Source organism: Ochotona princeps, chromosome 14, assembly GCF_030435755.1.
Source record: "Ochotona princeps isolate mOchPri1 chromosome 14, mOchPri1.hap1, whole genome shotgun sequence".
Classification (NCBI taxonomy): domain Eukaryota; kingdom Metazoa; phylum Chordata; class Mammalia; order Lagomorpha; family Ochotonidae; genus Ochotona; species Ochotona princeps.
In genome coordinates, this window is record NC_080845.1 from 58,425,022 (window position 1) to 58,451,866 (window position 26,845).

General features: G+C 48.5%; 1 protein-coding gene across 3 annotated transcripts in view; it reads left to right on the forward strand.

Annotated features, from left to right (window-relative positions):
• The first annotated feature begins 522 nt into the window (after window positions 1-522).
• ROR2 (receptor tyrosine kinase like orphan receptor 2) overlaps window positions 523-26,845 on the forward strand; it is a 193,631-nt gene continuing 167,308 nt past the window's right edge. Inside the window, exon 1 of one of the 3 annotated variants that reach the window (XM_058672684.1) lies at window positions 523-977. In XM_058672684.1, the coding sequence (XP_058528667.1) occupies window positions 881-977 (97 nt within the window). In that variant the 5' untranslated portion in view covers window positions 523-880. The remainder of the gene's footprint in view (window positions 978-26,845) is intronic. The other 2 variants (XM_036496670.2, XR_009246641.1) reach the window with 2 other exon arrangements.

The following is a 26,845-nucleotide window of genomic DNA, read 5'->3' on the forward strand; positions in this document are numbered from 1 at the left end:
CTGAGAACAAATAGTGTTCTGCCTTTAATGGGTAAAATTACACAATTTGCTTTTAACATAAACCCAAAGCCACAGTGACTTTAGATAATATCGCACTCCCGCGGCCCCTCTCCCAGCAGTTCTAAACATTAGAGGGGGACACGGCCGTCCCCAAAGGCCTGGCAGGGCGCCAGCAGTGACAACCTGGCCTGTTTCTTTTCTTGACTATGTCCCTCTTCCAACCCCTCAGCTTCTCCTGTTCCTGCCGCTGCCGCTGGGTTTTGGGACCGGGCGGCTCTCCAGTGGGCTGCGGTGAGACTCACAGGATCGCTTGGAGTTACTGACTTGTGTTCTGTCCCCAGAAGGTTTTGACGCCTGTTACGCGCGAGCCTTTGCGGCGTCCACCTGGACGCTCCCAGGGAGACACCTTTGTGCCCGAAACGCAGGCGGGAGGGCGGACGAGAAAGCAAGTCCTGGGACCGACAGGCGGCCCCCGGCTCCCCACCCGCCGCTCGCTGCCGGCGCGTCTCCCCGGCAGAGGGCGCCGGCGCCGACCTCGCTCTGCCCATCGGGGCGGGCGAGCTAGGGACCCTGCCTCCTGAGCGCCCGCCCGCGGTCCGCCCCCCGCGCTCGTCCCGGCGGCCGGCGGGACGCCCGAGCCCGCGCCCGGGAGCCTCCCCCAGCGAGCCCGCGCCGCCGCCGGACTGGAGCTGCACGTCTGAGCTGGCAGCGGAGCACGGCGACCGACGAGATCCTCGAAGGAGACCAAGTTGGGAAGCGCCGAGGGACAAGGAGGAGCGGACCCGCAGCCCCAACGGGGTGGTGGCGTGCGGTCCCGTGCCGCGGCTCCGAAGCCCGAGCGCGGCAGGCGGAGGGCGGCCCGGCCCTCACGGCCAGCGGCATGGCCTGGGGCTCGGCGCTGCCGCGGCGCACGCCGAGCTGCGCCCCCGCCGTCTGGGCGGCCGTCGCGTTCCTGCTCTCCGTACCCTGGATCTCAGGTACGCCCGCTACTTCCCCGGTTCCCGCGTCTCGGCCGCCGCGCCGGCGCCCGCGTTCCACAGTGAGGGGCGCCGGACAGGGCCATCCGCACCGCACCCGGCGCCAGCCTCGGCCCCCCGCGCCCGGGTCCGCGCGCCCCCGGCCGCCGCGGGGCTGCTTCTAATAAGCCGCGATTTGGGGCGGGCTAAAGGTTTCCAGAGCTGGGAACGGGCGGCGGAGCCCCTCGCCGGGGGCTTTCCTGAGGGTCGTGGAGAGCGAGTGTGCTGCTGAGTGTGTGCGCGCCGGGGGTCGCGGACCGCATCCGAGGCTGTGCGCCCTGGGTCTCAGGACTTGGACTCGAGCCCTTCCTTTCCGAGGTTAACCTTTCTGGGCACGAGGATCCCAGAGGTCCCTGCCTGCTCTGGAGGTCCCCACCCCAGGTCTGGATGATGCCCGGCGGGCTTCCTGGTTGGGCGAAGTCCGGGGGGAAGCTGCCCTGCCGGCGGCTGTGAAGCGTCCCACAGCTCCCTGATCCTGACCCTCCACCCTGGCCGCTGGATTGAACGCGCTCTGGCTTCCTTTTGTTGGCTCTTAGCCTCCGCTCTTCTCCACTTGGGGATGGCTGAAGCGCGGTTTGTTGTGGCTGGGGTCGATCTGGAGAGGGGGAGGGGATGAATCCCTTGAGGACCCCAGGGAAGGCGTTCGGCCGGAGGGGTGGAACTCGGCTCCCGCATGATTTTCTTTCCCTCGAGGGGGAACCCACAGCCCTCGGGGAACTCGGCTGCTTGGCCTTAGGGCGCGCTAGACCCAGGACAGACGCAGAGGGGATGCCCGGAGGTTTAGAGGGGGGCGCTGGGGCGCCTCGTTTTGGGTGTGGAGGAAGGCAGCTCTGATCTTCGCCTGCTAGACCCCCAGAACAACCTCCGGCCTGCCCTGCTTGGACCCGGATTCCGGACACCCCGCTGGCCAGGGCGAGGGCCAGCGAAGGCTTCTGGCCTCTGAGGATTAGAGACCGAATAAGTTCGCTTCTAGTCTCAAAAATGTGTGAGACGCGCCTTACACAGCCGGGGACTTCAGTGTTCGTTCCGGCGGGCAGGTGGGGCCGAGGGGACCGTCGCGGGCAGGGGGCGTTGGGCTCCTCTCGCGTACTGCGGCGCACTGTGCGCTCCAGGTGTCGAGACCTGCAGCCCTGGCGAGCCCTAGAGGAGCAGTCTCTCCAGGAAGCGGAGGGGGGGAGGTTGGGGGACAGAGGAGGTGGGGCTTTTAGTTTCAGCAGATGCGGATTACGTCAGACATCCCCCGTCGCTGAATTTGGAAAGGGGGTTTACCTTTCTTGTCGTCGTGGGTTAAAATGTAAGTCGCTGAGAAACTGGGTAAAATGAGAAGTAAACATTTTAAGTTGCGGCCAGTCGCTTGTGACCTCGGTGGACTGTGCAGCCCTGCTCCTAACCTTCCCAGTCGGGAGGTCCAAGTGCTGGAAGGTTGGGGTGGAGTGGGGCTCCCCAAGGGATTGCCTCGCCCTGGGGTTATTCGGCCAGAGCCGGTGGCCAAGCCAGAGTTGATCTCCGCGCCAAAGCCTCAGTTGGCCCAGGCGGCTCTGGAAGGTGCTGGAGGTTCTGGGTTTGAGGCAACACCCTTGAGAAGGGATCCTGTGTCCTGGCTTAACGTGAGGTTGTTCCCAAAACAGCGAAGTCGCTTGTGTTTGCCGTGGTGTCGCTTAAAACAGCCGCCGGCTGTGAAGTGTGTGCTGAACAAAGCAATCCATTTTCCTCAGTCTTTGAGCTTGTGTTTTCTCTCAGGTGAAAAATAAGAACTGTAAAGGAGGAGGTGGGATTTGATTCTCTTGCTTCCGGATTGCTAGGTTAACCCAAGACTCAAAGAATGTGTTACGAATCATGTTCAGAATATGGGTAGACTTTATCATTGCAGATTTGGGTGTTGTGGGCATGGTTTCTGTTAGAAGTCCCTGCAATGTGTGTTTTATGCACGAAGCAGTTTACTGTGTAGAAACGTGGAAAAACCATGATTCAAGACTTGTGAATTCCTACTATGTATTTTTATGGGAAGAGTCTGTTCCCTAAAGAGGCAGAAATTTGATTTGGGACCTTGGACCCTTCCTTAGGTCGGCTGGGAGTGAAGGAGTTGGGGGTCCTCCTCCCCCATTTTGTTAATGTAGTGTTTTCTTCTGGTTCAGATTCCTGAAAGAGGGGGCCCTGAGTGTATAATGACCCATTAAGAGGAAAATAAATGAAAACATCTTATATAAGAAGTCTTTGTGGGAAAAAATGTGCTTATGGATGTAATGTAGTAAGGCAACATGTTTTTCTTGTTAAGGCTGTGTACCAAGCAAAGAACTACACTTTTGAAAACTTTCTGGTGTTTAATAAGAAGATTACGTGTATCCCTGGCATCCACTTGATAAGCAGGGTCTGAACCCCGAAGACTCTCCTGTTCACTGGGGAACTCTAGTATCAGGAGGCTGAGCTTCTGATTGGTAAAGCAAGCTGCAGTTTGAAAACCCAGGAGTTGGGCTTCCTCTGTTGGCCTGTCAAACAATCCGGCTTTAAACACATTTTTTTTTCCAGGGGTGGTTTTTGGTGGCAGTGGATGGCAAGATTGAGGAGACCATGTGGGAAGACTTTTCTATTTTTATTGTTCAACATTGTTTCTGTTCTTGATTACAAGTGCAACCATAATTGGCCTTCGTATGTTCCTCTCCGTTGTGTGATTTGCAGTGGTTCACTTGTTGCTGCTTCTTCAGTGTTTAGCCTGCCATTAACCTCCTAGACTTTCGAAGCCTGGCAGAGTCTGACTTTTACACTGCCTGGTCTTTTATTGGCAATCTTGTTTTTCTCAAGTCAGAGGAATGGAATCGCAGGTAGGGAAGATAAATTCCTTTTCTGCAGAAAGCTGGGGTGGGAAGTGATGACCCTTGAAGCCGGAACCAGGAGAAAAGAAGGGGCTTGGGTTCCCTCCCGGGCAGGAACCAGCTAGCCTGATGAAGTGTTGGAGATCTGTGTACTCCTGGTTAAGTCTTTTCTCTGGGAGAGTTCTAATTATGTAATTCCAGTCTGTGTTTCTGAGACAAGAAAGTGCGATCCTGTTAGCGCCTGCATATCTTTTAAAAATGGCTCCTCCAGGACAGTGACCTTTTGGTGTTTATCAGGTTGCTTTCCTGGGAACCTTCCCCCACTAAGGCCTCTTCTGGTTACTGGGCAGTGATGTGGGGGTGGGGGCTCAACTTGGGCATCACTTTGTTGTGCCTCCCCTGGGGGGGATCCCCTGGGGCTGGCTCTGCCTAGTCCCTCCTCATTGGATCCTTGTTAAGAAAAAAAAAAGTCATCCTTTGGATGTTTTCTTCTTTGGGAACCCTGCGGTGACCACCTAGTGGACCCCTTGCCTACCAAGCTTGAAAGGTTTCAGAGTAAACAAACCTGACTTTTTCATTGCAGGAGCAGGCTTTGCTGTTGAGGTATGGATTTCTATCGGTCGCACCCCTGCTGGGTGGCCAGTTTCAGGAGAGAATTCTAGGGCTTTGAATTCTCTGTGTCTCTGGACTCTGGTTTTGCACTGTCCCACGAGCGCCGTCTTCACAGCGGAGGTCAGTGGGTAGTACGCCCTTCCTGAGTTCTACAGTCGAAGTTCAAGCAAGCTAGAGGGTCCTGGCTCGTTAACTAAGGCTGCAACAGGCTGGGGTTTTGTACCAGCCTCCTTTTTGCTTCCAGCGTGTATTTATCTGGTTTTGCCGAGGAGCCTGCCAAGTTGGAAATGTGGGCGGGACAGCTTGGCTTACATGTTCAGTTGTCATAAAATATGTCTGGGGTGTAATCTGTTTAAAATCGTATTCACAGAGTGGCCAAGGAATGGTTGAACAACGTGGGGAATTTTCACAAAGCATTTCAAAAATAGGGAGTTGTGTTGGTGTGGTTTGCACCATTTTTGGGATTTCTGGGGAGTGTTTTCTTTTAAGTCTTAACAATGAAGGAACCAAAGGGGGGAAAAATCAAAAGCCAAAGGGAAGGAAATAATTACAGAAAAATTTAACCTAATTCAGCTAAGTAGCTCGCTGGTCCTCCAGAAAGTCTGAAGTTCTAGCGGGAAGTGTGTGGCTTGTGTGTGTGTGTCTTTAATCGGCGCTGGAATGGGCTTCAGTGAGCACTCTGTCACTTGGGAGATGTTATCAGGGAGAATGTGCCTGCAGCTGGGATGGGTCCCGAGAGCAGCGGGGCTCTAGTCCCACGTGTTCCCAGCCTAATGGCTTCCACACCCTCCCCAGGGGATACTTAGCACAGTGCCTAGTGAGAACAGCACTGCATTGTGGCTGAGACTCCTCCTTCTAGACCTGTGCCTTGCAAGATAGTAGCCACAAGGCGCATGTGGGCATCTAAAGTTAGAATTAATTCAATTGAAAAGTAATTGAAGATTCTGTTCCTCCACTTTCCTGGCCTCAGTTCAAATGTCAGTCACCACTTAGGGCATGGCATAATGTCTCTGGAGTTTTTCTTTTCTCTTAATTTCTGTCTTTCTTTTTCTTTTCTTTTCTTTCTTTCTTTCTTCCTTTCTTTCTTTCTTTCTCTCTCTCTCTCTCTCTCTCTCTCTCTCTCTCTCTCTCTTTCCTTCCTTCCTTCCATTTTTCCAGATTATTCCATTTTTATTGGAAAGGCAGAATTACAGACCAAGAAGGAGACACCGAGATCCTCCATCTGCTGGGTCACCGACCACATGACCTCAGTGGCTGGAGCTGGGCTGATCTGAAGACGGGAACTTCTGCCAGGTCTCCCACATGGCTGCAGGGACCCAAGGACCCCAGAGACTGCTGCTTTCTCAGGCCTTAAACAGGGAGCCGGATCAGAAGTAGAGTAGCCGAGACACGAACCATCATCCCAATGGGATGCCAGCGCTGCCGGTGGAGTCTTAGATTACACTCTGTTTCTGGGGTTTTTGCTAACGATCCTGTTGATTGTGTAGATCAGGCTGATTAAGCGATGTCAGTATCTTGACAGCATTAAGTCTTTTTTTTTTTTTTTTAAGATTTATTGTGTTTCATTTTTAGTGCAAAGTCAGATATACAGAGAGGAGGAGAGACAGAGATTTTCTGTCTCATGATTCACTCCCCAAGTGACCTCAATGGCTGGGGCTGAGCTGATCCGAAACCAGGAGCCAGAAACCTCTTCCAGGTCTCCCACGTGGGTGCAGTGTCCCAAAGCCCTGGGCCATCCTCGACTGCTTTCCCAGGCCACTAGCAGGGAGCTGGATGGGAAGTGGAGCTGCCAGGGTTAGAACCAGCTCCCATAAGGGATCCTGGTGCATTCAAGTCGAGGACTTTAACCGCTTTGCTATTGTGCTGGGCCTGACAGCATTAAGTCTTATAGTCCATAAATGTGGGATATCTTTCCCATTTGTTTAGATCTTTAATTTCTTTCATTATTGTTTTGTCCTGTTCAGTGTATAAGTCTGTCACCTCAGTAAAATCCTTTTGCAAATATCTTATTTCTTTTGATGCTATTGTAGTGGAAACTGTTTCCTGAATTTCCTTTTCAGGTTGTTGACTGTTGGTTTATAGAACTAAAAATGATTTTTACATGTTGGTGTTCTGACCTGCAAGTTTATTAAATTTGTTTATTAGCTCAAATAGCATTTTTTTTAAAAAAAGATCTATTTATTTTTATTGCAAAGTCAGATATAAAGAGAGGAGGAGAGAGAGAGGAAGATCTTCCATCCTCTGATTCACTCCCCAAGTGGCTACAACGAGCCACTTGGAGCCAGAAGCCGAGAGCTTCTTCCAGGTCTCCAACATGGATGCAGGGTCCCAAGACTTTGGCCATTCTCCTCTACTTTCTCAGGCACAAGCAGGGAGCTGGATGGGAAGTGAAGCAGCCGGTATTAGAACTGGCACCCATATGGGATCCTGGTGCATTCAAGGGCTACCGTGCCTGGCCCTCAAATAGCATTTTTTTTTTTTGTCCATCTTGTTGTATATATAAGATAATATCCTAGGCAAGCAGGCAGTTTTATGTTTTCTGATTTGGAGATTTTTGGATTATTTAATTTTTTCTTTTTCTTTCTTTTTTTTTTTTTTTTACATCTGTTTGACCTGACAGAATTATTTTGAATGAAAGTGGTTCAGCGCTGGACTGGTGGTGTTGACACTGTGGGCCACGCCTGCCCTTGGTTACCTACATCCCATCTCAGATTGCCTGGATCGAAGTCTGGCCTTCACTTCCCATCTAGCTTCATGCTAATGCATACCCTGGGAGGCAAGATGAGTCAAGAACTTGGGACTCCCCCCCCCCCCCACCCCGTGGACGAATTCCTGGCTCCTGGCTTAAGCCTGGCCCAGCCCTAGGGAGTGAATCAGAGGATGGTTCTCTGCTTCTGTGCTGTCTGTCTTTATTTATTATGACCTGGGACCTGATGTACAATCCTTGCCTTGTTAGTGCCGGAATCCCATATGGGCGCCCATGCCGGTGCACGTCCTGGCTGCTCTGCTTCCCATCCAGCTCCCTGCTTGTGGCCTGGGAAAGCAAAAGCCTTGGGAACCTGCACCCGAGTGGGAAATTTAGAACAAACTCCTGGATCCTGGTTTCGGATCAGCGCAGCTCTGGCTGTTGTAGCCACTGGGGGAGTGAAACAGCGGATGGATAATCTTTGTCTTTCCTTTTGGTAAATCTGCCTTTTTAAGAAAAATAAATAAATCCTTAAAAAAATATGACATGAATGTAAGAAAACGTTTTCACTGTTTGTTGAGTATTGTCAGCAGTAAGCTTTTGCGGTATGGCTGCTACTGTTTTGTGATCACTTCCTTTTCAGTTTTAGTTTATTTTCATGTGGTTCTCTAGGCTTTGACTTGTGGAACACGCTCAGAAAGTAAATGACTCAAGACAGGAGGGGAAGCTAAAAGTGCACTTCAGGGAGTTGGTAAACAGAATGGTATTGCAGGTGGATCCCATACTGTACTGTCGGGGAGAAGAGAGGTAGGTGAGGTCGCTGTTGGACCTGGGCTTTTTGACTTTGCGTCTCAGGTTACAGGAAAAAGCAACACCCACTTGAACATTATTAGCCTTGCTGTCTTGGTTTTTCATTGTGGTGTGATGTGGATGTGCTGAAAATTCTTAGTGCAAATCATGGTGCAGGAAAAGTGAGAGGTGTGTTGTTGATGCTGTTAGAGCAAGGGTTCTTAATGCTGGAGGAGGGAGGTAGAAATCGGGGACCAAGGCGGGTAAGCTAGAGCCTGGAGGGGTTGGACTCGGCGGGCTCAGTAAAACTCCTCATCTCATATGTTCATATTCATGTGTTGAGGGTAGTTCAAGAAGTTCATGGAAAAAGGAATGAAAAGGCAGAGTTATTTTGGTGTGAAATATTTTGAAAACCATGCATAGGTTTTTTTCATAATACACACTTTCCATGACCTTTTTGAATATCCCTTGTGTCACAACTTTCATGTTTTTTTTATACCAAAGCAAACTCATCTTACCTTCATTGCATTTTCCACTGATTTTTGGAAGTATTCTAGTAAGTGTTAAAATTAGAAACCCACGGGGTACAGAATGCATTTCATCCTATGTGCAACAGTTATTTCTTAGCACCTCATTAGCAGTGAGTGTGCTCAGTGTTGGGAACGGGGGTTGTAGGAGCCTCTGAGTGTTGTAGGGAGGCGGGCAGAGCCTGGAACGTGTGCTTGTGGTGGGATGTAAGCCAGTCTTTAGAAGGGAGGGGGGTGGTCACATATGCACAGGGGCCAGCTTGAAGGAACTCCCCGAGCAAATCTTGGACCACTGCTGAAATATCCAAATAAAGACAAGTACGGGCTTTCTGGAACAGCACAGTGGAAATATACTATTCATCATCAAGAAGTAAATGAGCAGGAATGTCAGTTTTCTAGGATTGACATGGTAAAGTACCGTCGACTGAGTGACTTAACAGAAATCCAAAGTCAGGGTTTTGGCCTGGTGACACCCCTTCCAGAAGTTTCTCTCTTCAGGTTCCTGTTGGCTTCTGCTGCCTTGGCCTTGGAACACATCACTCTGATCTGTATTTTTGCCTTCTTTCCTGGGTGTTCCATGTGTCTTCTCTGTTTTGAAGAATACCAGTCATTGGTCTTAGGGCCCGTGCTGAACCCTGAATGATTTCATCTCACATTCCTTAGGTTCTGAGTGGATATGAAGTTTTGAGGGGACGCTGCTTGAGTGATACGTTGTACCCATACAGGGATATATCGCTATAATGCAGATAAATGAGAGAAGCCTGGGAGAGAGGATGCTTCTGTGGGAGAGCCGATGTGACTGGGAAGTGAGACGGAAAGATGACATTTGGCAGCAGCGATTGGATTAATTTAGACAAGACTCGTCACGAAGTGCCAGATGTAATTAAACGGAACATTTTTAGTGAGGAGCCGGTTGCATTGCGGTCTCAAGCATTTCCCCACAGGCTCCTCGTTTGCAAGCAGACAGTTAGAAACTGTGTCTTGGGAGACTGGGCATCACTTTAGCTGAGTTATCCAGGGTGACAGCAGGAGGTCTTGTGGAGGAACAGGAGTCCGCCCTCCTGCCAGAGAAGCATGCATCGCTTGGATTGTGTGACAGCAAGGGATGCGAACCTGAATCTAACCGTGAGCCAAAGTCAGGAGGCCCCAAGCCAGGGGCTTTTTCTGACACCATTGGGCTACTGTAGAACAGAGTATCCATGCCATGAGATTGGGCCATCTAAAAGGATGTTACGGGAACAGGAAGCCAGTTGCAGATTCCCTTCCCAGCCTTATGCTGGGGGTGGGGAGGAATGTGTGTCATAGAATATTCCTGGGGCCACTGATGCAATTGGAAGGTCGACATAGATGATAGGTTGCTGAAAAGAGTTGTCGGAGGGAGCTTGCCTGGTTTTGTTAGTTGTGCAAAGGTTGTGTGAGAGAATCTCTTGGTTTTCGGGAAACGCACACAAGTTTGACTTGGTGGCTAATGAGCTGTTCAGGATACCCAGGCTCTGTAGTGGAGTGCTGGGGTGCTAGTCCTGCTCCTTCTTCCTGCTGATGCACACCCTGGGAGGACTCCAGGTCGACTTAGTCCTGCTCCTCGCTGGGAGACCTGTGTTGCATTCCTGGTTCTCGGCTTCAGCCTGGTTCTAGCCTTGGCTGTTTAAGGATTTTGGTGTGTGAATCAGGAGATGGGAATGGTATGCCCGTCTTACCTCTCAATTACATGTATTTTTTAAAAGCAATGTTACATGTTGTAAATATATGTACTGAATATTTAGAGTGAATGATACAGTTTGACACCTCTCAGAAGACTAAAGTGGTCATTTAAAAAATATGTCAGAATTAGTGTTACAAGAACAGGACTAAGATTGGGGAGGGGATATGATTTAGATGCCTCCAAAGCCACATGATACTTAATTGGAGGGACCCCAGATTATGACATCTTGGTCTATCTTCAGATTTCTATAACATTTCACTTAAAGTTTAGTTATAGAAAACTTCAAATATATGTAAAACTAGGCTAGTCCAGCGAACCTGTGATGGCTTGGATGTATGTATCCTTCCTGAATTGTGTTGGATGAAGAGTGGGCCTTGGGAGGTGTAATGAAGTCAAACACATGCTTTGCTCAGGAGGGCGTCACTGATTAGATCTGTTGGAGGAGAGGGAGACTGGGGAGGGTGAAAGGGGAAATTCCTGAGCCTAAGGAACTGTGTCATGAACAATAAAAATGAAAACAGCATCTGTTTATTTTTATTTGAAAGACAGAATTCCACAGAGAGAAGGAGTGACACACAGAGAATCTTTCATCTGCTGGTTCACTGTCTAAATGGCCTCAGTGGCTAGAGCTGAGCCTGTCTGAAGCCAGGAGCTTCTTCTGGATCTCCCACAGGGGTGCTGGTGCTCAAAGACTTGAACCGTGCTCGACTGCTTTCCCAGGTGCATGAACAGGGAGCTGGGTGGGAAGTGGAGCAGCTGGGACACGAACCAGTGCTCATGGATGGTGGTGCTGCAAGTGGAGACTTAACTTGCTATACCATGTGGCTGGCCCCATTGCTCTTATTTTATAAGCAAGGTTTCGAGGGGCTCTAGGCTGTTTTGCCCCCTGCCTTCTGCTGTGTGTGTGGTTGCATGGCTCCACTTGAGGAGCAGAGAGCAGCTTGCACCAGAACTCAGGTTTGCTGGTTCTTTGAACTCTTAACTTCGTAGACTCCAACATGCTGAGAAATAAATACCCGTTATTTCTAAGGCATCTAGTCTGTGGTGTTGTGTTACAGCAGGGTGACAGAGGGAAGGAACTCAGAGGGGTACCATCTCTTTTTCACCAGCTTCAATAGTTGCCATGTTCTGTGCTGTGTTGTTTTGCCTGCCTGGCTTACCTCCTGGGCCCCAAACAGCCATTTTATTTTCACCTGTGGGGCTTCAGTGTATATTGTATTCTTGTCATAGAGAATGACATAAGCCCTGCGTTTTATCTGATATCCAGGCCCTGCTATTGTCCGTAGTCATTTGAAAATAGCTTCTTGTAGTCAATTCGCACTCACTGGGATCCAAGCAAGGTGGATCTTTGTTCCTTCTCTGGACCTACAACCAGAACCCAAGATCTCCTGTGGCCTGCTGGCTGTGAATTCTTTTTGTTTTTGTTTTTGTTTTTGATGATGTTTTTATAGTTGGGAAGGATGCATGCCCATGTAGACCACTGATTAGGGTGGGAAGGGTTGAGGAATAGGGAAAAAGTGTATGAAATGTTTTGTTTTCAATTTTCTTTTTCTTCTTCCTGTATCTGAGGAGAGGGGGAGAGAGGGGGAAAAGTCACACTCAGCATCCTGACTGCATCAGAACCTGGGGATGGGGGATGGCCATCTGTGGTCATCCCAGGGTCCCTGATGGTGGAGCATGTCTTGAGGGTTCTGCTCAAGTGGTCTTGGTAGTTCTAAAATGCTGTTGATTTAGCTGCTCCAAGGATGAGGAAATCATTCCAAGGTCCTTTGGCTGACATAATCCACCCTAGAGTCTCCACTTGCCCAGACACTTGCTGTCAGTGCTTGGCCGGAAGAGTGTCCAATTCGTTCTGTCCTTCATCCTCTGCTATGATATTAGATGTGCTCTGCAGGCCCTAAGGGACTGCCATATTCCCCATGTGCATCTAGGCATGTCTTCTATTGCAACATCTTCAGGACCTGAGGATTCCCAGTTCTGACACATGCACTCCACAGTCAGATCACAGATCCTGTGATTCTCCCCATGGTTGGAATTCTGAGGCCAAAGATTCAGTTGCAGGGGTCTCCCAAGAAACCTTGTCTGAAGTGACCTCAGACCTGACTCTGGTGTGTGTTAACCATTATGGGATTCGGCTCAGTCAGTGAGCCACATTAGCCTACACACACACACGCACCACACACTAGTGGTTGCAGTTACTGGGTCAGTTCTGTCTCCAGCCCCATCTCTTATGCAAACCAACAAATGCTTTGGCCCAGTTCGATCTGGCCCACCACGCATTTGGCACTGCCCATTCTGGCACACTCCAGCAAAAGTTCACACCCATGCCAAGGTATACTGCAACCATGTCCAGCCCAGTTTGCTGAGCTATTCCGGCTCTCATGCTCACCAACAGGAACCACTAGCCAACCAGGATGTCTGCTTAGCTTCCTGGCCAGGCCTGCTCCCAGCCACAGATTTGCATTTGCCAGTGATTGCACTGACTTAGCCCAGCATAAACCATCACCCAGTTTGACCTTTGCCATCAGATCCTACAGCCTGGTCTGACCTGCCCCCAGTCCTAACTCGCTGGCAGGTGCTTCAGCCTAGCCCTGCCCAACATGCCCCCGTCCCTGGTTTTCATGCAAACTAGTAGATGTGATAGCTTAGCCCAGCACGACCCACACTCTATCCTGGCTCCTGCTCACGTTAGAGTGCTAAGGTTCGGTCCGGCCCTGCTGGGTCCGCACCCCTTCTAAAGTGCTCAGGCTCAGCCCCCTTGCTTACCTGCAAGTACAGTGGCGTTATTAGCAGAAGTCCCCCAGAAGTCATTCCTCACCTGGAACGTACTCCCTCAGTGGTCTTACTGCCTGCCCAACATCCCATAACCCCTTCCCTGATCAATCCACAGCCCCTGCTCCCACGAGCGCTTGGGTTCCCCAGCCCTGTCTTCTGTGGGGTGGCATCCTAGCCTGGAGCCTTGCCCGCCCACCAGGACCCCAGAGCCATTCTCTGGCACATGTGATGGGCTGGGATGGCACACCTTCTCCCAGCTGGGACTCAAGTGTGTTAACCAGTCCAAAGCCCAGTATACCAACATACCTCACCAGCATGCCAGCTTAGGGTCCTAGCACCCCTGCCTGCCTGTGCCTCAAATATGCGCAGGACTTCTGAGGCCTGCTCCACTCTGGCGGCTCTTAGCCTGAGTCCCCCAAGTCCCCTGCATCACCGTGGTTACCTAGGCGACACCGTGGGGGGAAGCAAGGGCAAATTCCTTTGTAATTTTTAAAATTTATTTTTAAATCTTTAGTTATTTTTATTGGAAAAGCAGAGGTACCAAGAGGAGAGACAGAGAAAGATCTTTTATCTACTGTTTCACTCCCTAAGTGGCTGTAATGGCTAGAGCTGAGCTTTTCTGAAGCCAGGAGCCAGGTACTTTTTCTGGGTCTCCCACCCAGATGTAGAATTCAAGGACTCGGCCCATCCTGACTGCATTCCCTGGCCATAAGCAAGGAACTGGATTGAAAGTGGAGCAGCCGGGACATGAACTGGCATCCATATGGGGGATGCCGATGCTGCAGACGGATGATTAGCCTGTGGATCCACCATGTCGGCCCCGATGGCTGTGAATTCTAGCAGGTGCTGCTTCTTTTTATTTGTGTGGGCTGCAGGCTCTGCAGAACTGATTCCTGAGTGCAGGGCCCGGGGACCCAGTGCTGGTGGTCTCCCTGTGGCTCTGATGCTCGGAGAGTGTAGTGCACCTGGGGATATATTGAGGGCTCTACCCTTTCCAGTCTCTTTTCATTCTCAAACACTTTTATCCAATGTTTCCCTGCAGCATTCGAGTGCCCTGCGGCATCAATTTCCACAGCCCTCCGAATCCTAGGCTCATTCAAACCAACACGGTATTAGAGTGTAGTATTAGCGTTTGGTAAGCAGAGAAGAGGGCATTTCAGCTTTCGAGGGTCTGCACCCCGGCTCCCAATGATATCCTCAGCTTTCTGCTGTTGATGCAGAGGCTTTGCTGTCCCACCTGAAAGCCAACACTGTCAGAGAGTGTTTCCAACATGGAGAACGAAAGTGGCTGACCCCCAGCATGCACAAACAAAAGGGTCAATGCCCCAGTTAGTAGGTGAAGCTTCATGTAGTTAGTGGAAGGAAGAATGCAGACTTCTGAAGAAACATTGGGCTTTGTTAGAATTCAAGACAATACAAAGTTTTAAAACATCTGACATTCCACTGAGAAGTGGTTAATAAGGAGGATGCTCACCGCAGTGCCACACGGCATTGGGATGTGCATATGACTGCTCTCTGAACGTGTGAGATTGTTCACATTTAAAATGCACATAGCCAGGCTTGGGGTGGTGGCCTAGTGGCCTAAGTCCTCGCCTTGCATGCGCTGGGATCTCATATGGGCACTGATTCGTAACCCGGCTGCTCCACTTCCGATCCAGCTCCCTGCTTGTGGCCTGGGAAGGCATTCGAGGACAGCCCAAAGCCTTGGGACCCTGCACCCAGAAGAAGCTCCTGACTCCTGGCTTCAGATTGCCGTTGTGGCCACTTGGGGAGCGGTTGGCAGATCTTTCTTTCTGTATCTCATTCTCTCTGGAAATCTGACTTTCCAATAATAATACATAGATCTTGGAAAAAAAATCTAAAATGCACACAGCCTGCGTTTCACTGAAACATCCTGCTGTCCAACACTGTGTGCCATAGTGGATGTCTTTATGGTGCCACTACTGGATGGGGGTTATTTATAACACATGGTTAACATGGATCTGTACGCCTCTAGGTCCTAAGGCCAGGCAACTGGTAAGAGAAGTTCTAAGTGGGGAGATGAAGTGGAAGGGCAAACGTGCACTGTGTGTGACTGATCAAAAGCTCTCGCCTGCTTCGTGTCTTTGTGTAGAAATGTCAGTCTCCAGATGAGATCTTAAAATAGACACACAGCAGACCAATGTGGTTGCCCAGAGTTCTTGCTCTCTGAAGTTGTCTGTTTACTTGTTTATTTTAACAAAGGGGCTGCTTATATGTGTGATCCAAAAGACCTTGTCTAGAGGCCAGTGCTGTTGTGCAGCCAGTGAAACTGTCGCTGGTAATAGGAGTGTCTGCTGTCAGAGTGCGACTTTGACTCCCAGCTTTGCTTCTGGTCCAGCTCCCTGCAAATGTGGCTGAGAAAGAAATGGACGATGGGCCAAGTCCTTGGACCCTGGACACCCACGTGGGAGGCCCAGAGTTCCAAGTTCCTAGCTGTGCCCTGGCCCAGCCCAGGTTGTTGTGGCCATCTGGGGAGTGAACCAGTGGATGGAAGCTTTCTCTGTCTCTGTAGCTTTATGTAGTAAGAGTCAGTATTTGGTGTGTTTGAGCTTTCTGTGCTAGTAATTTCTTTATTGAATTCTTTCGTTAAGTCCTTGGGGAAGACATTTATCTCTACAAATTGGAATGTAGTTAGCCTCCTGCATCTGCAGATTCAACCAACCGCAGATGGAAAATATTTGGAAAAAAAAATCTCCAGAAGTTTCCAACAACCATCACTTGAAATTTCCATGTGATTAAAGTGATGTGTAGGCATCGTGTTGAGTATTATAGTTGATCTAGGGGTGATCTAAATTCTGCTCTGTAAGTTCATGTCTTGTGTTGTAAAGGACTTGAGCATTCACTATCCTTCAAGGTTCTGGAGCTGCCCCTGTGGACACCGAGGGCTGGGACTGTAGTTAAGGAGGGGTTGCTGGCAGGGTCAGTGCCTCTCCTGTTCTGCTGCTCTTTTCCTTGCTTTGTGTAAACACTTGGCTTGTCCAGCTCTGATCAGAGAGGAAGGCGGGGCCAGAGGTGGGGAGTTGGATTTTTGGGTAGACCATGGGTTGTGCCCGTCCCAGGGGTGCGCCTCTGTTTCTGAAGTTCTGAGAAGAGTTAGAAAAGTGGGAGGTTGACTCTGCAGGAATCTGGGCTGGGCGAGGTTTTTAGGTTTTCACGCAGCCCCTGAGGGACATCATTGTGCTTTCCAAATATTTTATCTGATTCCATATTAACGTATTTAACATTTTTAAAAATTACAGTGAAAATCTTTGGCCAGGTTTGCGCCTTGCCAGGCCAGGATCTCTCTGGGCATCTCTGAGTTGGATTGTTCAGTATGAGCTGAAGTTGTTGCTGCCTGTGGTTAATCTTAGAATCCCCAGTTGACACTGAGAGTGATTGAAATTTTTTTTAATCTGGTTGGAAAATAATTTTTAAATTTTATACGTTTTTCTGTTTGTATAAAGAGAACAGGTTGGAAGGAGTTCATAGATAAAATTCTAAGAATGCAGTGATATTTCCCTGTTCCTCCCTCCTGCTTTTTCTAACTTTTTAGAAACGATTTATTTATTTTACTTGAATGTCAGAGTTACACACAGAGAGAGTGAAACACGGAGGGAGAGACAGAGAGAGGAGGTTGAGATCCTCTGTGCACGGCTTCATTCCCCAGATGGCTTGCAAAGGCCAGAACTGGGGCTGGGTTGGTCGGAAGTCGGGAGCCAGGGGCTTCTTCCAGTTCCTCCATGTGGGTACAGGGGCCAAGTATTTGGGCCACTGTCTGATGCTTTCCCAGCTTCATCAGCAGGGAACTGGATCTGAAGTGGAGCAGCTGGTACACAAACTGGTGCCCATATGGGATGTCGGCGCTGCTGGTGGAGGATTAGGTTGTTAAGCTAACACCCTGGCCTGTTTCCTAGCTCTGTTATAACATATTGTTAATTTACCTTAGAATCATGGACGTAGTGTTCCGCTATATGAAGAGATTAACAGGTAGAAAGAGCACGCTGTTCAACAGGAATATAGACAATGGATATAGGTGATAATTAAATCCCAAGATGTTAATTTCTTTCAAATATGTATTTTAAAACTTTGTACTCTATATATTGGCTATGAAAAAATGAAATCCTGTCTTTTTGCAATTTGAGACCATTCTACTTAGTAAAATAAGGCAGACCCTGAAAAAGGGCAAATATCACAATGGAAATAGTTTTACCTGAGAATCAGAATTTTCTTGACATTTTGAAACTACTGTCAAACATGGACATGTACAGCGATACTGAGGTGGAAGTGCAGTTTTGTCTTTCGACATAGTTTCAGGTTTCTGTGGTTGTTGAAATGGAGGTTCCTGGCTGGTGTGTACAGTGGGTTAAGTCAGCCGTGTAACCCGGGCATCCTGTATTGGAGCACTGTTTCAAGTCTCGGCTGCTGCACTTTTATTCCAATTCCCAGCTAACGTGTCTGGGAAGGCAGTGGCAGCTGGCCTAGGTGCTGTGGTCTTGTCAAGCACATCGGGGAGCCTGATGGAGTTTTAGGCTCTTGGTTTCAGCGTAGATGAGCACCAGCTGTTGCCACCATTTGAGGAGTGAACCAGAGGATGGAAGATCTCTCTCTCTCTCTCTCTCCTTTGTCTGCCTTTTAAATATTCAATGGATCTTAAAAAATGGAGGTTAATTGTTTTCACTTAAATTTTAATTTGAAAGGAAGAGAGAGACCCAAATGCCTGCAGTTAGTCTGTGCTGGACTTAGTAGAAGAGCCAGAAACTAAATTTGGGCCTTCCAGGTGGGTGACAGTGATTCAGCTACTCAAGCCGGCACCTGTTTCCTCCCGGGGTGGGCGTGAACAGGCAGTTGGACTCCGAAGGAGAGCCTGGACTTGCGTGTAGGCCTGCCCCTGACTTTCTAATAGAAATATATGCTAATGGGTCAAATGTGTCTTTCCCTAAAAGAAGTGTTTGGAAAGCTGAACTCCCAATACCTCTGAAGGCAGCCTCATTTGGACAAAGGGTCTTTACAGAATTGATAAAATGAGATCACATGGCCTGTGCCCTCCTCAGAAGGGTAAATCGCAGCTGTGGCCGGAAGATGGTATGGGAGGTGGCAGAGACTCAGGGAGAAGACAGCTGTCATGGGACAACTCTCTCACCTGTTGGAAGAGACCATCTCTGCCCATTCAGGTCTGTGAGACGCTGAGGAAGCTCAGCCCCCGTCGCCCGGTCTTCTGGGATGCTTTGTTGTGGCAGCCAGCTGGGTCTGTTTTCTGTTGTTATAACAAAGTACTCAGACCGGGTTGTTAATATGCAGACAGATTTATTTCTCTAAGTGCTGGAGCTGGGAGGTCAAGGGCATGGTTCTGGCACCTGGTGCTCCAGCTCAGGTCTTTCTCCTTCTTATAAAGCCATTGATGGGGCCTAGCAGCTAAAGTCCTCGTCTTGCACACACCAGGATCCCAAATAGGGGCCGGTTCTAGTCTCGGTGGCCTTGCTTCCCATCCAGCTCCCTGCTTGTGACCTGGGAAGGCAGTGGAGAATGGCCCAAAGCCTTGCAACCCTGTGTCTGCATGGGAGGCCCGGAAGATGCTTCTGGCTCCTGGCTTCGGATCTGCGCAGCTCCAGCTGTTGCAGCCACTTGGGGAATGAATCATCGGACAGAAGATCTTCCTCTCCGTATATCTAACTTTCCAATAAAAATAAACTAAATCTTAAAAAAAAAAAAAGGCACTGATGCCGTCCTGGCAGCTCCACCCCATGAGCACTTCACACAGCCTCTCTCTCCAGACACTGTCCATGTAGGAATCTGGAGGCTGAGTTTCTAACACAAGAGCTTGGAGGAGCTTAAGAAGTACAGGAGGACTTCACAAAGTTCATGGGAAATGGAACTAAAAGATGTTTATTTTGGTGCAGAAAGTTTTTGTTTTCAAGATTTATTTATTTGAAAGTCAGAGAGAGAGAGAGAGAGATTCTTCTATGCGTTGGTGTCACTCCCTAAATGCTAAGTGACCACTTCAGTAGTGGTCAGGGCTGACCTTGGATTGAAACAAGGAGTTGAAAGTCCGTCCAGGTCTCCCATGTAGATGTGGGGGTACAAGTAGTGGGTCTGCTGCTGCCTTACCAGGTGTGGTAGCAGGGAGCTGGACTGGAGGCCAGGCAGATGGGACTTGGACTGGGATGCTGACATTGTAGGTGGTGGCTTAAGTGGCTGTACCACAGAGCCAGCATCTGCACAGAATTCTTGAAATCCATCCAAAGAAGGAGTCTTCAAAGACTCTGTGGGAAATGTGTATTATAGAAAAACTGTTCATGGGCTTTGAACTTTGTATGAAAACATGCTTTATCTTTTAATTCCATTTTCTTCAGGAAGTTGTTGATGTACTTCGTATGTTCAGATCCTGGCAGCAGACCTCGCGTGTTCCTTGCAAGCTGTTGACCAAATGAGTGCCCTCTTAGACTTCCTGCACAGGAATTTACTGGAGAAAAAGCTGCCCATTGACACCCTTCTCCTTGCAGTGAGCTGTGAGGTGCTGTGTCTGGCTGTGGTCCCCAGCACTGGCCAGTGCAGTAATCAGGAATCAGGGGTTGCGGAGGATTGGGCAGGGGTGCAGGGCAGATCCCCAGGCTGAGCCTGGCTGTGGACAGCTTGTATATTATAGAACAGTAGGTCCCTGCCACCTCACATGGGTGAGATCTGGCAGTAGAGCGTAGCTGTGCCCTCCCAGAGCACTTGTCTTTGTGTACAACCAGCCCATAGGGCTTGTGGGGTGCCTCTTTGCGGGGCAGGGGGGTCACCGGTCAGTTCTGTCTGTATCCAGATGTTTACCTGTAAAGAAGGACAGTGAGCTGTCCGGTTGGTGGGCTATGACTGAGATGCATGGTTTCTGCCTGCTAGACCAAGAGGTGACTCTGCAGGGGTGGGAGGTGGGAGGAGGGCAGCTGCTCAGGGACCCTGAGGATCGAACCTGCTGTGATGCCCAGCCCTTGTTTCCCTTCTAAGGGCCCCCGGGCAAAAACAAAAGCCAACCAAAGCAAACATCCTCGTGGCTGCTGGGATTGTGGAGGCTGTCAGTGTGTGTGATTTATATAGGACCTGGAAGCCCTTTGAAGTGGGAGGCAGATTGGACTCCTGGAAGTGGAGGCTGGGTGGAAGGCGCTGGGAGAACCAAATGGGGTAGGGGAAGGAGCTGCCACCTGGCTGGGCCCCTGGAGAGCTTGACAGCAAAGAAGCTTCTGGAAGGTATGGCCTTTGGATTCCAAGGCTCCTTCAGTTAGTGGAAACCGGTAGACCAAAGCCCAGGGGTAGCTTCAGAGACAGGCTGGGCAGTGGTCTTCATCGCCAGTCTGTGTGAGATCCCCAGGGCAGGTGCAGGGTGTTACTCAGAGAGGCAGCTGGTGTGAAGTGCCTGAAATGGCGATGAGCATATGTAGAGGTGTCCATGTGGACCCAGGTGGCCACTGGGGCCTTGAGACTGGAAGATGGCATTTCAAAGAAAGGAACCTAGTGGATGCTTTGGGCTGAAGTGCCATGCAGAGCTTTCTGGTTATACTAACAGTCTTGTCAAGTATGTAACCGTTGTTGGCCTTGTGTTGAGGGTGCCACTGGGGATTCCTGCAACGTGCATCAGAGGACCTGGGCTTGAGTCCTGGCTCTGGCTGCTGAGTCCAACTTCCTGTGTGTGTTGATGTTGGGAAGCAGAGGGGATGGCTGAAGGAACGTGTCCCTGCCACCAACAGGAGTGACTGGGATTGCATTCCCATCTCCCAACTTTGGTTGAAGCAGGTCTTTTAGGGGGGATTTCGGGAAGTGAACCAGTGGACGGGTTGTCTCTCCAAAAAAAAAAAAATTGGCTATAATAGTTCTCAAGATTCAGCTAGCTTTTTTTTTTATTCCTATAAGCTGAATATTCATTATCTGAAATGTTTGAGGCCAAAACTGTTTTAGATTTGGGAAGTTTTGGATTTTGGAATATTTGCATAGATTCTATTGGTTGATCATCTCTAATCTGAAAACCCCAAATCCCAAACTTGTTGTGAGTGTTATGCCTGTGCTCAAAAAGTTGGGATTTTAGAGCATTTTGAATTTAAACTTTTTCCAGTGAGGAATGGCCACCCTATTCCAGTTTGTTGCTGTGCGCAAAATTCCTGCCATCATCTTAAATTAGACATTTGAAAATAACATGATTGTCATCTTTTGCAAAGAAGGAAAACTCACTGTTTTACTTGAATTAGTGACCAGTGACAGGTTGTATTTATTTATTTATAAATTCATTTTTTTTCTTTTTTTAAAGATCTATTTTATTTTGAAAGATTTATTTTATTTTTATTGGAAAGGCAGATATACACAGAGAGGAGAGACAGAGAGGAAGATCTTCTGTCTGCTGGTTCACTCCCCAAGTGACCGCAATGGCTGGTGCTGAGCTGATCTGAAGCCAGGAGCTTCTTCCAGGTCTCCCACACGGGTGCAGGGTCCCAAGGCTTTGGGCCATCTTCCACTGCTTTCTCAGGCCACAGGCAGGGAGCTGGATGGGAAGTGGGGCTGCCGGGATTAGAACTGGCACCCACATGGGATCCCGGCACATTCAAGGCAAGGACTTTAACCACTACGCTATCGTGCTGGGCCTCGATCTATTTTATTTTTATTGGAAAGTCAGATATATAGAGAGGAGGAGAGATAGAGAGGAAGATTTTCCATCTGATTATTCACTCCCCAAGCAGCTGCCATGGTTGGAGCTGCGATAATCCGAAACCAGGAACCAGGAGCTTCTTCCAGGTTTCCATGCAGGTGCGAGGCTTTGGGCTGTCCTCGACTGCTTTGCCAGGCCCAAGCAGGGAGCTGAGTAGGAAATGGGCCTCTGGGATTAGAACTAGTGCCCGTATGGAATCCCAGTGCATGCAAAATGAAGACTTTAGCCACTAGGCTACCACACCAGGCCTGAAATTTTGTATTAATGTTCACAAAACAGATACAGTTCACTTTTCTGTGTGTACTATTATTCTGATCTTTGAACCCATTTGTTTTCTAAGAAAATAATGGTAATTTTAAAAAGGAGGATGTCAGATTTCTTCCATTTGACTAACTGCACATTTCTAGGGGGTTCTAAAAGTCAAGTTAACTAAAGCTTTATTTACTTATATATTTGAAAGTCAGGGCGACAGAGAGAGAGGAGAGAGAGATCTTTCATTGACTAATTCAGTCCCCAGATGGCCAAGACCCAGGTCTGGGCCAGAGTGAAGCCGGCTTAGGGACTCTGAGGCCTCCATGTGAGTGGCAGGGGCCTAAGCACTTGGGCCATGGTCCTGTGCTTTCCCTGGCGCATTAGCAAGAAGCAGGTCAGAAGTGGGGCAGAACAGGCTGTCTGACAGGTGATGCTGGTGTCCCATACTACAGCTTCATGCTCAGCGCAGGAACATTGTTCCAAAAGTCAAGCCAACCAAAAGCTCAAGAAAGAGGAGAAATCAAGAGTGGATGTTGTTAAGCTGCCCTTCTGAATTAGGTGTGCTCTTCCTAATTGGTTAGACCCATCTCCCCACCGCCCTACGCAGTGGGTAGTGGGTGTCAGGGTGTGGTGAGGTTGGAGTGAGGGGTGGGGAGGGGAACAGTTCCTGCGACAGCGAGGAGGCGATATAGTTTGGGCTGGTCACTTATTTATGGCTGAAGGAGTTTATTAAAAAAAAAAATGATGTGAAAATCCTCACAAAATAGTACTCCATGTTGTCTGTTAGGTCCCACCTAGCACAAAGTGTGATCCAAACGTCTGCTCTGGCTGTGTCACGGTGGTAGACCTAGTGCTCAAGTAAGTCAACATCAAGACAAAGCAAACCAAAGGAGAACATCGAGAACGCAAGCTGATGGCTTAAGACAGGAAACTGAGGCCAGCGAAGAGGGGCGGAAGCTGAGGTGACTGCGCCTCTCACCTCTTCGCAGGCAGCACCTGCACCCACCCCCAGCCTCCGTGATGCATTCCAGACATTTTCTGGGCCTGCAGACTGTCTGTGCCTCTCCTTTGTCTATTTTTAATGAAACGGTGGTGAGGCGGAGGAGGATGGGAAGACGATGGTCCATGCGTCCAGGGCCGCAGCCGCCAGATGGGAGGAGTGAGTTCCCCTGGCACGTTGGGAGATCAGGTTAGCGGTGATGCATTACACCAATCGCCAAACAGCCGGACGTCAGGGCTGAGTGTCCTCAGCGTGAAGAAATGATAAAGGTGAAGGCGATGGGTATCCTGATGAACTGAGGGATTCATTAACCTAATATGACATCAGTCACAACATGATCCCTGGCTGCGTAAGTATTATGTGCCAATCACAAAAGAAAATTAGTGAGTTGATGGCACATACAGCATCTAGCTCAGGGCCCCTGATGCCTGCAAAGTGCTCAGCTTAAAAACAAACAAACCAAAAACTGGTAAAACTCCCTTAACATACAGTTAGCCAATTCAGTAGCATTGAGTTGCTTACTCTCTCAGGCAGGCATCCTTACTACTCTGTGGTCTGTAACGTTAGCACGAGCCCCCCCAGAACACCCCCTCCGCCTTAGCAGTCACCTCCCACCCCTGCAGCAGCCTGACCCCTCCTCCAGTTCCCCCCAGCCCCTGGAAACCACTAATCTGCTTTCTGTCTTGATGGGTCGGCTTATTTTGGGAATTTCATGGCCGCACGCAGCACGTGGCCTTTTGTGTCTGGCTTTCTTCACTTAGCGTATTGTTTCTGAAGTTCATCCACATTGCTGGCTCTCTTATTTGTTTTTAGAGGCTGTGAAATCATACCATTTATACTGAGCTGAAGTTGGCTGCTTCATGTATCAATAGTTCCTGAAAATCTTTCCATTTTAGTGTGTGCCTGGCTATTTTGTTGCTCAAACCATTGTTAACTATCTGTCATTTGTGTATATATAACGTATTTTACTGGACTTCTATGGAGAGAGACTTCTGATTTTTATGTATTACATGAAGCAGTTGTGTGGTAGGTGTTTAGCCTAGCAGCTAAGGCACTGGTTAATACGCCCTGGGTCCCATCTAGGCATGCCTGGGAGTAATTCTTGGTTCTGGAGCCTGATGGCAGCCTTGGTGGCCCACATGGAAGGCCTGGGTTGAGTACCTGATTCTGTTTGCGCTTGGTCCCAGTCCTAGCCATTTAGGAGAGCTGTTTCCATCTCCCTACCTCTCAAATAAATATATGAAAGTTACAAGAAAGCATGAAATAGTTTTGTAGGGGAACATTCCTAGTCTTTTTTTTTTTTTTTAAACTTGCGTGAGTGTCATAGAGTCAGTTCCCAGAAATGAAATTTCCTTCTCCAAGTTTATGTTTTAAGTTTTAGTAAGGCTTCCAAAATTGCTCTCCTAGATATTTGCAGTGCTGTGTGAACTTTCCAGGTTTTTCCAGGTCCCAGCTGACGTTGGAGAGAATCAGGTCTTCTAACCTGAGGCAGAGTGCACAACAGAAGTGGTATCGCAGTTCTCTGTACTGAAACTTTTCTTCATGATCTCTCTTCACAAGTCATGTATACTTCTTTTTTTTCCTCCCCTGAAAAATAACTATTCACCTTTTCCGTAATTTTCTTTAGTTGTTCTCTATTATCTCACTGACTTCTAAGAATATTTCTAAGACTGACTGTCATAGACCTTAGGAATTTTTTCCCCTCAAGTGGTTCTTTGATTTTTGCTTATGATTTTCAGGTGTACTTAAATAAAATGCCACATGGAAAATGCATGTTATGAAAAAATTATGCACGGAATTTCAAAAATTCTTGTACCAAAATAAATGTCTTCTAATTTCATTTTCTGCAAACTTTGTGGAATACCTTTGTATGTGTTATGACTAAGCCAACTTTTATGTATTTTGAGTTTGGAATCATTCATGAAAATCCTTCTGCCATTCTGAGATTTTCTTTAATATTGTTTTGGAAGGATTTTTTTTTTTTTTTTAATAAAGATTACATTTTAACCAGATTTCCGGGTCTTCCTCTTTTTTTCTCTCTCTCTGTCTCTGTAAAAGGTTTATTTATTTTTACTGCAAAGTCAGAGCCACAGAGAGGAGACAGAGAGAAAAATCTTCTGACTGCTGATTCACTTCCCAAGTGGCCACAACAGCCAGTGCTGAGCCAATCTGAAGCCAGGACCCAGCTTCTTCTTCTGGGTCTCACATTCAGGTGCAGGGCCCCAAGAATTGGGGCCGTCCTTGACTGCTTTCCCAGGCCACAAGCAGGGAGCTGGATGGGGAGTGGAACAGCTGGGACATGAACCGATGTCCACATGGGGTCCTGGCAGTTGCAAGGTCAGAATTTTAGCTATTAGGCTGTTGTGTCGAGCCCTTGGAAGGGTTTTTGTGATTTTAATATTTATAGTTAAACCTTTGTTTCACATAGAATTCAAATTCAGCCTTATTTAATCTCAGAAAAATGAGTTGCTCTGAAATTTTTTTATTATGCCACTTATTCTTTATCAATGATTTAAATAGCAGTGTTCTTCCTTGGCATTGATTTCTCATTTTAGTTATTTCTTGGATACTCAGTTTCTGTTCCACTTTGAATTATCATAGCTTTATAAATATTAGTATTTGGTAGAATTAACTGTTTGTCAAATTCCCTCAGAATCTTACTGACTAGTCTCATTTTTTTTTTAAAGATTTATTTTATTTTCATTACAAAGTCAGATATACTGATAGGAGGAGAGATAGAGAGGAAGTGGAGCTGCCGGGATTAGAACCAGCAGCCATATGGGATCAAGGCCTTAGCCACTAGGCCACGCTGCTGAGCCCCAGTCTCATTTATTTTTCAAGATTAACCTTAGAATAATTTTACACAAAACAAGGTAAATTAAGAAGCTATGCTTTTTTCTATAAATGAAGCTTTTTTCTTTTAAAGATTTATTTATTTTTTGTTGGAAAGGTAGATATACAGAGAGGAGAAGAGACAGAGAGGAAGATCTTCTGTCCGATGGTTCACTCCGCAAGTGGCTGCAACGGCTGGAGCTGAACCAATCTGAAGCCAGGAGCCAAGAACTTCCTCCAGGTCTCCCACACGGCTGCAGGGTCCCAAGGCTTTGGGCCGTCCTTGACTGCTTTCCCCGGTCATAAGCAGGGAGCTGGATGGGAAGTGGAGCTGCTGGGATTAGAACTGGCGCCCATATGGGATCCTGGCGCGTTCAAGGTGAAGACTTTAGCCACTGAGCTATTGTGCTGGGGATGAATGTAGCTTTAATTGCTGCTTTTAGACCGTGTTATGTACTGCATGACTCTTTAGTATTGTATTTCCCAAATGATCTGTAATCTCACTTTTTTTTAAAGATTTTTTTATTATTATTATTATTGGAAAGCCAGATATACAGAGAGGAGGAGAGACAGAGAGGAAGATCTTCCGTCCGATGTTTCACTCCCCAAGTGAGCCGCAACGGCCGGTGCGTGCCTATCCGAAGCCGGGAACCAGAAACCTCTTCCAGGTCTCCCATTTGGGTGCAGGGTCCCAATGCATTGGGCCGTCCTCGACTGCTTTCCCAGGCCACAAGCAGGGAGCTGGATGGGAAGTGGAGCTGCCGGGATTAGAACCGGCGCCCATATGGGATCCGGGGCTTTCAAGGCGAGGACTTTAGCCGCTAGGCCATGCCGCCGGGCCCCCTGTAATCTCACTTTTTAAATTTGTTTTGTGAATTACGAGTTAAAAAGATCCTCTGATTTGTAAGGAGTTATTTTGTAGCAACATTGCATTTTGTATGAAAAGTGCTCTGATTTTGAGGAAGTTGATGTTTAATGGCTTATGGTTAATGTTTGCTATACATGTGTGGCTGGAATGGTGGTGCAGTAGACTAACCCTCTACCCTGCAGCACTGGCAGCCCATATGGGTGCCACTTAATGCCCTGCTGTTCCATTTCTAATGTAGCTCTCTGCTGATGGCGTGGGAAAGCAGTGAAGGGTGGCCCAATGCCTTGGGATCCTGTGCCTATGTG